At 45.3% G+C, this 13,599-nt stretch overlaps 1 protein-coding gene and 1 long non-coding RNA gene across 6 annotated transcripts in view; both read right to left on the bottom strand.

Annotated features, from left to right (window-relative positions):
- PHC2 (polyhomeotic homolog 2) overlaps positions 1-13,599 on the bottom strand; it is a 109,953-nt gene that overhangs the window by 12,149 nt on the left and 84,205 nt on the right. For 4 of the 5 annotated variants that reach the window (XM_035019163.1, XM_035019162.1, XM_035019164.1 and 1 more), the window contains one exon: positions 159-361. In XM_035019163.1, coding sequence (XP_034875054.1) covers positions 159-361 — 203 coding nt within the window. Of the gene's footprint in view, positions 1-158; positions 362-6,964; positions 7,631-13,599 lie in introns of those variants that run through there. The other variant, XM_035019165.1, reaches the window with a different exon arrangement.
- On the bottom strand, positions 10,043-13,583 carry LOC118019721. Its single transcript, XR_004681732.1, has 2 exons — positions 11,710-13,583; positions 10,043-11,184 (listed from the first exon to the last, which is right to left on the bottom strand). It is a non-coding gene; the product is annotated as an uncharacterized LOC118019721 (long non-coding RNA).

The following is a 13,599-nucleotide window of genomic DNA, read 5'->3' as shown; positions in this document are numbered from 1 at the left end:
TTTTGGGGGCAAATTAACAAAGAAAGAGCAAACTGTTTACATTTTTGGAAATTTTACATGGAAATGTAAAAATATTCTAATACACATCCAAAATATACTTCAAAAAAAAAAAAAAAACAAACAAAAAAAAAAAAGAGGGGAAAAGAAGTAGTCCGTACCGGGAAAGGCTCCGCCCCCTCCTGGATCACAAACCCTTCGATAACATGCGTCAGGATTTGGGGTTTCACAATGGCCTGTGGTGGTTTATTCTCACCATTCTGGGGGGCAGTGCCGGTGATGCTGGAGGCAGAATTTCCGTTCCCTGAGGTCATGCCGGGGCTGCTGAGGTCGGTCAGTGCATGAACAATGCCCTGCCCTGTCTCTGTACAAGGGAGAGTAGGAAAACACAAGCAGGGGAGGTCAGAACCAGGTCCAGAACAGCAGAAGGAGAGCAGGGACTCAGCATGTGCCTGGCTTTTTCCATGGAGCCAAATGACAATGCAAACCAAGCAGTCCCCTCCCCTCAATGACCTATTTAAAAGTGGTAGGGTCGATGGACACGCCACCAAGTGTGACTATAATCAGCTCTGCAATGAGGCAGCTAAAACAGCATTTCTTAATTTCCCAACTGTGCTAAGAACAGTACGACCAAGTTAAACAGACAAGAATTCTCTTTGGGGAGTTAAGACCTTGGTCAATATTGATCTGGACAAACAAGGTCATCTTCAGTTCAAAGGAGAAAACGTACTTAAGGTGATATCTACAACCAGGACGAAAAGCTGCACTAGGTATGGGGGCTTGGGGTATGATGGGGTTTTGGGGGGAGAGAGGTTACACCTTCTATGAAGGTCCATGGAGAAGGATTTGATTTTAAGCATCCTGTGAAATGCCAAAGTACTGAACCCCAGAGATGAACACAAAGGGAACAAAAGGGCTGGGCCCCAAGTGAACACAGTGCTTTCCAGAGGCAGGTTATCTGGGGTCACGTGCTGAGATATACACGCATTCAATTTCTCCCCCAAGAAGGTCACCGAGGCTGTGGGGCTCTATGCTGCTTCTGCTGGCCCCGTGCTCTTGATCAAGCCCCTTGCCCTGCTCTCAGCTCCACACAGTCTGGTCCTCAGCCAAGCACATAGTCCTTCCCTCTGTGGACAACCCTTCCTGAGGTTCGCCCCCCCCCCCTCACCCCCTGTGGGCCTTCCTCTGAAGGACCTGACAGAATGCTCTAAAAAAATGTGCTGAGGGGCGCCTGGGTGGCTCAGTCGGTTGAGCGTGCACTTTTGATTTTAGCTTAAGTCATGACCTTGGGGTCATGGGATGGAGCCCCAGGTCGGGCTCCACGCTCAGCAGGGCGTCTGCTTGAGATTCTCTCCCTCTGCTTCTCCCCCAACTCGTGTGTGCGTGCGCGTGCTCACTCTCTCTCAAATAAAATCTTAAAAAAACATAACAAAACCCAAAAAACAAAAAAACAAGCGTGCTGAGGTGCCTATCCAGAACACACCACAGGGAACCTCCTCTTTTCCACTTGGCCGGCCCCTCTCCTGAGCTGCTCCACGCTTTAGAGGTGCAAAAATTCTTTACCTCACTTTTGCCACCCCCTCCCTGCCCCTTTCTGAGACCATTCTCTACCACCACCAACTGTGGGAGCTGAAGGTGCCTGTAACCTGGAACTTCCTAAAAAAGAAAAAAGAGAAAGAAAAAGCCATTTCTTTGTTGCAACAAGCCTATTAAGTATAACCCTGTGGGTGTTATATACTTGAAAAATGATTTCAGTACATTAGTTTAGTGATTTTTGCACAAGACTTTTTATGTCGATGCTCTTATTTCCTGTTAAAAATGGAAAATCCCACCAAGGAACAGAAATTCAGTGTCTGATATGGAGCATGGAGAAATAACAATAAATTCATTTTAGGAAAGGTTATAACTGATTCGTTTTCTTACTAGCAGTCCTAAATGCTTGATAAACCAGAATAAATCTTGTTTGATGAAAAAGAACGTACTGTGACCCATGCTGTCAATCCTCAGACTTCTGTAATGCAACGATAATTTCAGAGCTTAGAAGGAGTCATCCAAGAGATATGAATGATGAGACTGCTTTAAATTAGTTTTTGTTTGAGACAGAGGCACACTGGCAAGTTAGAAAGATTCCCTTCAGTGTTCACAGTCATTTGGAAAAAATTTTTTGAGAGCTTTGACTTTACTGTAGAGATGGAAATTTTCCCCTTTGGAATTAGTCTTTCTAAATTATAAAGGTGTTTGGCAACAACAACAAAAAATCTTTCCTTAACTCTCCATGAATAACTAGCAGGACTGAGGCAATCAAACTGAATCAATCAAATTAAATTTCTCTGCTTTTAAATTTTAAACATTTTTTTTTTTAAGATTTTATTTATTTATTTGACAGAGAGAGATACAGCAAGAGAGGGAACACAAGGAGGGGGAGTGGGAGAGCGGGAAGCAGGCTCCCGGCCAAGCAGGGAGCCCGATGTGGGGCTTGATCCCAGGACCCTGGGTCCATGACCTGAGCTGAAGGCAGATGCTTAACGACTGAGCCACCCAGGCGCCCCTAAATTTTAAACATTTAAGCCTGCATTTACATGGTTATGTTTTCTTTTATTTAATATATTTTATATAATATAATATATAATATTTTAAATATGCAAAGAAATATAAATTTTACTTAAAATGATAAATAAATGTTGTTAAAATATAAAACTGAGGGGCGCCTGGGTGGCTCAGTTGGTTAAGCGTCTGCCTTCAGCTCAGGTCATGATCTCGGGGTCCTGGGATCGAGCCCTGCATTCAGCTCCTTGCTTGGTGGGGAGTCTGCTTCTCCCTCTACCCTTCCCCCTTGCTCATGCTCTCTCTCTCTCTAATAAATAAATAAATAAAATATTTTAAAAAATATATATAAAACCGAATACACAAGTTAACATTTTATTTTTACATGGTGCTCTGAAATTCCTTCTGGTAAAATATCCCCTGATTTCTCTAATGAACTACAGATTACAGAATCACAAGATTGGAATGCTTGGTTCAATCCCTTCCCAATGCTGGAAACTTCTCTATAATATTACCACCCAGTGATTTCTGGGCATTTGTTTGAATACCTCCAATGACAAAGGAACTTACTACCTCTGGAGTAGTTCCCTCTGTGGACAGTTCAATTAAAAAGTTCTTCTTTACTATGAGCCAAAAACCTATCTCCTGTTAACTTCTGCCCACCCATCCTGGTTCTGTTCCTTAAGACCACGTAGAACAAGGCTAATCATATTTGTATAATGGGCAAAAACACGGGCTCAGAGACAGGTCTTTATCACTCAAGTGAATTAGGGGCAAGTCCTCTGGCTCTGAGCCTCGGTGCAACGAGCTGTAAAATAAGGACAATTGCAGTACCTCCCCCAGTGTTGAGCGGCTCTGCGGACCACGAGGTAATCACCTGCAGAGCGTGCTAGTGCACTAGGAAATGCTCACGAACTGCTCTTGGTGTCGGAGAGCACGGCACTCACCACCAAGTGTTTCTTCTCTCCTCTAGGCCGAGCTCCCTCTGCTGCCTCAACTATTCCTTGCACAAAAGGCTCCAAGTTCCATCATCAACCTACGTGTCCTGTTTACGTCTTTTCAAGTCAGGGACCCAGTCAATACTAACATAAAAAACCAAGCGCATTGATCAAAGAGATTGGGTTGGTAAGATTTTGGTTGTGTTTCTTTTACACATGGTCACATTCCTGACTGGGAGCACAGGAGAAGGGGCATAAGTGACTCCCTTGTTTTAGTTTCAAATACCTCAGTGGAATTAATCCATTCTCCTTGAATTCTGGGACCACTCCCACCTCCGGCTTTTCATGGATATTCATCACCAAACTGCTTCTGATACCTTGTCTCCTTTTATGGATCTCTGTATCCTGGCTCGGTTCTTCTCCTTCCCCCCGACCCCCCTTCCCTCCTGTCTCTCAGAGCGGTGTCTATTAATGTGCACTGGGGCACTGCAAGACAGGATGGCGCGGGCATAACTCTTGAGGTCAGATTCTTTCCTCATGCCAAATACAGTAGTGAACAGATGCATTCACTAGCTCAGAGTTGACAGGGCCGATGCTTAACTCTGGGGAGCAAAGACTTTTTGGAATCTAAGTTTTTAAAAAAAGGATCTTATTAAGCAGGAGAACAAACAAATAAATCCTTTCACCCTAACGTCAGAATCGATCACTCTCCGTTATAACTCTAGGGCAGGTTGCAGAAGAGACAGAAGCCAGGGGACAGAGGGAGGGCGTTTTATGAATATACAAAGGTTTGCAGTCATCTTGGAGGCCAAGGCCCCCTCATCTGCTTTAGGAACAAAGGAGCTTGGGCTATTTCTGGAATGACCAAACACAATCTAACCCCCTGCCAAGCCCAGCATGCTGAGATTAATTTAATCTACTTCCCCGCTCTCCCAGACTGCTTTTCAGCCTGCTTGAGGGAAAGCAGCTTAACAGGGAAACTTGCAGAAACCTGTCCAGCTGGCTCAGAGGCCAGATAAAAGATAAAGACTCTGTCTTAGGAATTCTTCCTTTCTGAATTCTCTTGACCAGTCCTGAGGCTGTTGCTGTTGCTGGAGATTCCCACAGGTCTCAAAAGTCATTACACACAGCTAGGCACCGTATCTGAAAGGTGGAGGCCAGGGTACTCTGAGCACCAGAGGCTGTGGGAGGGAAGGGAGGCCAAGCTTTGGTGGTGGTGAAGGTGTGGGGAGGGAGAATCAAGCCTTTAATGAAGGTGCCTACAAAGGGCTGAGTATTCAGATAGGAATGAACAGGATAGTATGTTCTGGGGAAGTTGTTTTATATATATGTTTATATATGTTTTATATATATATATATAAATTTTACATATATATATATGTCTCAACCTCTAGGCTGCTTCTCAATTCTGGGCTCATTCATAGGCTCTGGCAGCAATAGCCCTTATAGGGGCTGGATAAAATAGGAAGAACCACCCAGCAGTCTGTCTGTGAGATTATCTGCTTCAGGGCTGGGTCCCTGGGCAGAGCAAGTTTCTTTAGGCAGGGGCTATGTCTTATCACCTCTGTATCTTCAGGGGCTAAACCCCATGTCTGCTCTAGGACAAGCTATTTAATGTCTGTTAAACTGGATGGTCTAGAACCCATGTTCTCCATCTTCGAAGGTCTCCTTAGTCTCAAACAGGGAACTTGGCCCCATCTGAGATTTGTAAATTACCTACTGAGGCTATAATGATTAGACAGCAGTCAGGCCAGTGTCTTCTACAGGACTGGCATTTCTGGGTACCTGGTTACAAAGAACAAGAGCTATTCCTTGGCCCATTTCTTCCTGTTAGCGTGGGGATTTCTTCAGTAAGAAGGAGCATTAAGTTGCCCTGAAGGCTGGAGTTCTGGATTCCCTGGCCCCTTTGAAATATGTGTTTGGGCTCCAGGCATCTAGAAAGGCATGATGACCTCTAGAGTCAGAGGCTGGGAGGCTCCTATAAAAATGGCCCCGCCCACAGGACCAGTCACTAGGTGTCCGGAGAGGCTGAGCTCTCCTGCCTATTTAAGATAGAGGTCTGGCTGGCTACAGCTATGCAAAATCTGGGCCATTTTAGAACCAGTTCTGATGTTCTTTACATGAGCAGATAAAACAAAAATCAGGAAAAATAAAAAGTAAATAGAAAAGTAAAAAAACAAAACAAACAAACCCAAAAATCAGCTATGCTGGAATCTGGTTTAGGACGAACAGTTATTACGGGTGTTTCAGATGGCCTGGCCATTCACTGTGTTTGCTCCTAAAACAAGTCATCTTGAAGACCTGACTTCAGAGGAAACGGGAGGGCAAGCAGAGCTGCTTCTACCCCTCAGCGGTCTCTATTTTCTCGACAGGAGGAGTGTTTTCATTTACAAGACTTCTAACTACCCTTCCTTGACTGTAGCCGAGTGAGACAGAGCTAATGAAGTTAATCAAGAATTTAAGGAAGCAAAGTAGGTGATAACATGGGTCATTTGCCTGCAGCAAATCCAGCTTGACAAATGGCAAAACAAGGCTGCTTATACAACACCGAGCATTCCCTCCAGGCCCCTGGCTCTGAAATCCCGCTCTCAGTGCCTCAGCTCAGCAGGCCCCGTCACAGGGCCAGGACGGGGGACAGCAGGATCCCTACAGAACTGCGTGCTCGGGAGAGCGCCCGTGTGGAGCACCTGCAGAGCTCCCGCCAGGGAAACCAGATCCAGGAGGCGGAGGGCAGCTGGTCCGGCGGGCGGTAACAGCACAGCAAGCTGAGGGCGCTGATGTCCGCCGCCACTCTTACGCTCTCTGCAGTTATATTTGGGCGCCTAAAGAAACTGGTGCCATTCGGAAAGGGGGGAGGTAAGATATTTCATAATTGCCCATTTGTTGGCATCCCTCCATCGCCCCAGGGGGAGGTGGGAAAGTGAAGGGGGAAGTGGCGATGAGAGAGAAAGGGGTGGGTAGAAACAGGCAGAGGGGTGACGAGGGGCGGGAGCGAGGGAAGGAGGAATGGTGGGGCTCCATCCTGGGACCCTGAGTCCATCACTCAAAGAGATTCATTTGGTTAACAACCTTCTTTAAAATGCAAATAGACACCTGCAGTCATTCACACCTGGCTGTGAACCACTTGACAGATAAGCAGATAGCTTTCCTTCCGATTTGGGGCAGCAGGCTTGGTGGGAGGGGTGGGAGGGGAGAGTGATTATTCTGGATCATGGGCACTAGAGCACAGGGCCGGAGTCTAGCAATTTTCCAGATGAGGAAAAGTGTGCATTTTAGAATCAAGGCAAGAGTGGATGGCACATACTTGGAAGGCAGGACCTTCTAAAACACGCACAGAAGGAGCTCTTAGTCGTGGGGAAATGACACGTCCCTTCCCACCCTGGGGTCCCCTGAGTACCCAGAAGGCAGTAGGCACCAATGCCCAATGTTTTAACTTTTTCAATTCTGCTAAGGACCGAGCTGTCAGACACAGAAGAAATCCTTACCTCGAGGACCCACAGCAGGCTATGGCCATCACCATCCTGCTCCTCAGAGTACCTTCCTGGGCTCTGCAAACAAGAGCAGCCTGCTCTGACCGAGCTCTCTCGAGAGGGGAAGAGTCGGCAGTGACAGGCGGGGCACTCTGGGCACTTGGCAGAGCAGGCACAGGACGGCGAGGCTCGGGTCCCCGCCTGGGTCCCTGCAGGGGAGCTGGCTGGCAGAACGAAAGCGAGGCTCAGCCAGGTAGCCCCAACCCTGCTCTCGGTGTCACAGCAAAATGACCTCGTCGAGCCTGGGTTAAGAGAATTGGAGGGCAGACGTGCTTCTCGGATCTTCAGCATCTGGCTGAGCGACTCTGGTTAAGGCATCTGTGAGGGAGGGCTCCTCCTCCTCGCTGGCAGCCATTACCATACAGCTGACTTTCCTGCCATCTCTGAGGACACAGGCAGAGAGAGCGGCCCTTCTGACTCACCCACAATCCCCAGCTACAGTGTACATAAGCTGAATTGTAAACAGCTGAATGTTTTCCAAGCTGCCACCACCCCCCCTCCCCCGCTATGAAGGAAGGAGGCAATGGAGCGAACAGCCACCCTCCCCCATGCAGGTCAGGACAACAGGAGCCCTGGGGGATTTCCAAACAGCTGCAGGAGCTGCTGCCCAGCCCGCAGGCAGACCCCCGCGCCAGGCTCCTCCGGCACCGGGACCAAGCTCGGCAGCAGCACCTGCAGGACCGTGCGGTGACTTCCCACGGGACAGGTCAATGCACCAGGGAAGAGCAGCTAACTCTGACTGCAGGGAGTCAGGGAGGGGTTTCAGACTTCTACTTGGATGGAGCCAGGCCCACGGGATCCACTGCTGAGGTCGAGGGCTCCCAGATATTCTCCCACCATAGTTCTCTAGCAGGTGCTAGGACTTCAAAAGACAACATGTCTGGGACCCGCAGGAGAGGCTCTACACTGGAGGCCTCAAGATCACAGAAGATGGAGGTCAGAGCAGCAGAGTGGAAGGAGTGCTGGCTCTGGGCGGAGCCAGTGCCTCTGGGTTCATATTCTGCCTTCTGGTTCCATCTTTGGTTTATCTGTGAGCTTCAAGCACTTGATACCTGCTCTGAGCCTTAGTCCTTCCATCTGTAAAAATGAGGATCATACTGCCTATGTTGCAAGGCTATAGTGAATATTAGAATTTTTATATGTAAGATGCCTGGCACTGATCTCATTTATTTATTTATTAAAGATTTATTTATTTTCTGACAGAGAGAGACATAGCGAGAGCAGGAACACAAGCAGGGGGAGTGGGAGAGGGAGAAGCAGGCTTCCCGCAGAGCAGGGAGCCCGACGCGGGGCTCGATCCCAGGACCCTGGGATCATGACCTGAGCCGAAGGCAGACGCTTAACGACTGAGCCACCCAGGCGCCCCCACTGATCTCATTTAGAAGCTGTGCAACGTGGCCGTTACGACTTTGGGATCAGAAAGCCCTTAGACTTAAATCCTAGTTTGTAATCCTGGACAAGTTACCCGAGGCCTTAGTTTCCTTATCTGTAAAATGGGTACTTAGACCTGTCTCAGTTGGCCACAGTAAGGATTAAATAAGATAATGTAGGAACAACATAGTGGAACAGGCTGGCCTTGGCCCTAGGAGGGCTAACATCACTGAAACCCGAGATATTAGGAAACCTGCTTTAATCTCTCAATCTCGCTCTCACTGAGCCTGGCTTCTTGTAGCTCCAGGGCAGAGAGAACTCTTCTTCCATCAGCCCAAACTCAGGTACCATTCATGCTCCTCAGACACCCTGGCCTATGCAGGGTGTCCTGTTCTTGTCCTCTTGAGGTCAGGCTTCAGGAAGAAATGTTACTTCCACTTTGACAATGGCAGCAACAGAACAGAAATGCACCTGCCTTCAGGGCGAACCAAATGTCTCAATTCACCTTCAACACTCGTTAATCCCCAGGATGAGGCAACCACCACGCTCCCTTTCTATACAGTTCTTGGGTAAAGAGTCTCAGGGTATCACACAGTGCAGAACCCCAGAAGCCAGACAAGGTGATTGGAGCAACTAAAGAACTTTACCTAGAGAGCAGTAAATTCATGGAATTTGTAAAGCCGGGAGGTAGTGTAGCCCATGAAAAGAAGTTAGTTTAAAAGGCTGAAGGCAAAATCATGGAAGATGGGTTTCTAATAGTTAAAAAAAAAAAAAAAAAAAGACAATTAGAAATGTTTAGTAAACTCCATAATTATTTTCAGGTTGATAATAAGGAAAGGCCACTATGTTGCCTGATACGCTGCCTTATTATTTACCAACTGCAGGAGCACTAATATTCTCAGATAAATGGGAGGGGGGGGGAAGGGGAGAGAGACAGAGAAGTGGGGAAAAAGCTAAGCCTCCGCTGTCTCGCCCATAGAATGGGATACATAATACTTATCTTGCAAACCAATCCTCCTGACCATTTCTGCTTGTGGCAAACATTACTCTCTTCCTTCCTAAAATCATTGTCCAAGTCTGCAATCACCCTACTTTGCTACCAATCAGCTGACAGAATAGATTAATACTGACTACTGGAGGCCTGAAAACGTGGACTTCACTGATTTTTGTAAAAACAGTATTTGACTGCATTAATTTTGTTTCAATTTAAAGTGTCCTTTGCTTCGATCCTTTAATTAAACATGTCTTGGGATGCTTGGGTGGCTCAGTCGGTTAAGTGTCTGCCTTCGGCTCGGGTCATGATCCCAGGGTGCTCGGCAGGGAGTCTGCTTCTCCCTCTGCCTACCGCTCCCCCTGCTTGTGCCCTCTCTCGCTCTCTCTCTGACAAATAAGTAAATAAAATCTTAAAAACAAAAACATGTCTTACTATAGACTGGATGACTATAGATTAAGATAGATTTGGATTATATGGATTTAGGCCCCATACGGATGGTTTCAAATATGCTAAAGATATCAGTAACTAAGGATAATCATACACTATCTGAGACATAATAGCCTTGCAACTAAAGCCTTAACAATAAGCCCCAGTGGTCAAGAGCTCTCACTTTGTTGCCAACAGTCTCAGGCCTGGTCCTCCTAACCTACTGGAGAAGAGCCGGTTGACATGGCATCTGATAGGCATCTCTTTTTAAGAGAAGCTATAATAAATAAATTTCAATGCTGAGAAGAAAATCATCCAGGAAACAGATATTTTGCTTCAACACCTTCAACACTCGTTAATCCCCAGGATAAGGAGCAACCCTACTAGCAAACCAGGACTCTTTTCAACATCTGGATTTATCTCAGAACTGGCAATGCCTGTTTAATAACAATCCTTTCTTGGTGACGTCAAAAGAACGTGCTCTTCTTTTGGACTTATCTAAACTAAAAAAATCATTTGGAAATTGAAAGAGAAGGAAAGCACATCCTTTTTCACTAAGTATAAATAATCTGGAAGGGAAAGGAAAAAAAACAACCCCTATTAAGTTTATCATGCTGGCTGAGATGGTCTTACAATGACTCACACAACAATTTATTAAATTATGTGCTGTTTCTTACTACACTTTCTTTCTCCAAAAACTAACATTTTTCATTGTATATAAATTTAATAATATATAAATTTTAATTGTATAACTCTTGATTAACTATAAAGCAGCCCATTTCTTGACTATGTCAGTCACACTACTTTTGTTATTGACGGGAAAAAGTCCAGAATCTGTAAGATTTTTGTTTTGGGTAAACAAATGGTTGATTATTTTCCTAACAATTCCCCAAATGTCATAAAGTTGAACTAGGGGTGGCCTGCCTCTGAGTTTCTCAAATCAGTGGTCTGATGTAGCTGGTAATTCAAACTGAAATTTTGAAATAAGTTAATGCTCAAAATGAAACCTTACATCTATTTGAGATGTGAGTAAGTCATCTTAAACAGGCATACTTAATTTTTTAAGAGAAAACATACTCAGAATCTTTAAGAGGTGACTCACATTATAGTTTAAACCATGCCATAAAAACTTTAAAAATATAAATCTACATATGTTCATACATCAACCTTGAGGGGTAGGCCAGCTTTGCTTTCCACCAAACAAGGTGCCAAGTCACTGCAGAGAGAGTCATTCCTGCTACTGGCACAAAGGCCTCATGGGGGCAGATGGCGTAAGGCAGCCAGTCCTCACCCTGCTTTTCCACGGGGGTGGAAAACACAATAGCATCTCTCTACAACCACTTTGGTGAGACTCCTCCCGACCACAGAAAGTCATCATCTTCATCTTCCAGTTGCAGAATGGCACAAAACAAAGGGAATAAAAGAAAAAATATCACTTATGAAGACTCCTTATTCTCATTTACCTACTCTCCTCTCTAGCAAATGTATCTTTTCAAAAGAGAATCTTTTTGAGGACGGGACCAAATCTACCTGGAGATTATATGACACTGAACAGCTGGGAGAACTTTACTATAAAGTTGGAATGACACAAGAAGGCGGGGGGGAACCCTTGGGAAATAGCATACTAACATGGAGCAGTATTACCAGAACTGGAACCAACATCCTATTCCCTAGTTTTTTTAATTTAAATTTTATTTTTGGCTTACTGATCCACGTGAGCGGAAAGTGAAGGACTCTGATAGGAAGTGGCTGAACTTTATTCTGTAAATGGTTACCAAATGCCTAGCATGAGGCCCACAGTCCAAAGGAGGACAGAGACTTAGAGGGAGAGTCTAAGATTCTAAGTTATCCTCTTTATACATTCACAACAGGGAAAAAAAAAAAAAAAGACAAAAAGACAGGGACTCACAGGTGGAGGTTCTTAATTCTGAGACAGTCATCATTTCTTTTTTTCTTAAACAAGAAAACCCAGGGAGGGGACAGCCTATGTAAGAGCGAGAAAGAACAGTTCAATTTTAGAAGATCATCTATCCACTTACTCCTCTTCTCTTGGTTTATTCTCTTCCCCTTGGAAAGATCAGAATTAAAGGATCCAAAGTATCTGAGACAGGAAATGAGTAAGGCAGGAAAAAGGATGTGGTCTGAAAAAGAGTGGATTCTGGGGCTGAGCCAAAGCAAGTAACAGGCACAGGGTCATAGATGGGGGAGGGGGTCTGGTGGCAGGAAGAGAAGTCTCAGGATCAATCAGCTTAGACTAGAAAGTCAGTGACAGAGGAGATATGTCTGGAGAAGCATAACAAACACCTTCCTAAAAGCTCATCCTCCACTGAAATGGAGAGAGACAATGGCTGATGAGTCCTACAGCTAAAGAGAATCATTATTGGGACAGAAAGAAGAGCTGGAGTTTCCACCTTACTTTGAGGGAAGTGAAGTAATATATATTGAGTATGACTGACAAAGGGAAATTAGAAATTAAGTCAGGATGTGGAAGAGAGGTGGAAAAAGCTGGGAGGTGAGTACATGATGGAATACCAATATTCCTTAAGCATCTATGTGCCACATCTCAGTAAAACAACAGTTAAAAAAAAAACAAAACAAGAAGGAGTGACAACAGGAGAGATGGCTCAAGCAAACACCGCTGGATAACAGAAACCAACTCAAGAACAACAGAAATGTACACCAAGAAACTACCTACTTTCTCAAGAGTAAGGCTGGAGGAAAAAAAGGCATCTATTCTTCCAGTGTGTATAGACAAGCCTGGAAACAGATCTTGGGTGGGCAGGGCGCACGTGACAAAGAGTGCCTGGAAAGGACAGGTGCCAAAAGAGCACCATTACCCATCTGCTGGACCCTCTGTGAAACAAGCCAGCCCCTGTGAATGAGCCAAACCAGAAACTTTGGTTCTTGCCTTGCAGGGACTGGAATTCAGGTATAGAAACAGTGGGAAACACAGTTTATCAGCTGATTCAAAAGTGTGGGTACTTCCAAATACAGATCTCCAGACGTTGGGGGCTATGTGGGAAAATCACTTTTTTTTCCTCCACAATGCTTACCACAGTGCTTTATATGAAGCAGGAGCCGAATAAAAGTGTGTTGATCTGCGTGAGACCAAAACTACTTAGCTGTGCAGGTACCTTAAGATTCCAGACAGAATCTCCTGCCCTATAACCAACATGGTAAGTTACTTCCTTCCTATTTTACAGGCGAAATGATACAAAGCCCTACATCCCTGTGACCTAAACCTAAGCCCTGATCAACAGACCCTGCCACAGGTCTGCTGCCCTGCACTAGAATAAAAGATAGGGAGGGCGGGAGTGGGGGAGAAATATAGGAGCAAGAAGGCATTTCCTTGCTTCATTAGCCTGTAATTTTCAGACTCATCTAGAAATCCTGGCAGTTCCAACATTTGGGTTGACTCAGGAGGAGAAGAAAAATCCCAGGTGAATGATAATTGGATTACCCAGTTATGCCCCAGAGCCAAATGGCTGGAAAAAGCCAGGACAGAGGGTCTGATACACTTAAAGTGACATTATTTTCTAAACCAAAAATCAAGACACTTGGGCTGATAGACAATGGGATGGAATATTTTAAACTGGGGCCGTCCTAGAAAAATCGGGGACATATGGTGGATTTAGGTCGGTTGCTTATTTCACAACAAGGGATCCTCTGGGCCCAATATGCTAATGGAGGGGATTAAAGCTCTAGGATGGAAGCCCTCTAAGGGGAAAGCTGTCACTGATTTGTAAAGCAGGAATAATAATAATAATAATAATAATAATAATAATAATAATAATAATAA

This window comes from Mirounga leonina, unplaced genomic scaffold, assembly GCF_011800145.1.
Source record: "Mirounga leonina isolate KUSES-001 unplaced genomic scaffold, KU_Mleo_1.0 Mir_173, whole genome shotgun sequence".
NCBI lineage: Eukaryota > Metazoa > Chordata > Mammalia > Carnivora > Phocidae > Mirounga > Mirounga leonina.
Note: the sequence above shows the minus strand (reverse complement) of the source record. Positions and strands in the feature narration are given on the sequence as shown.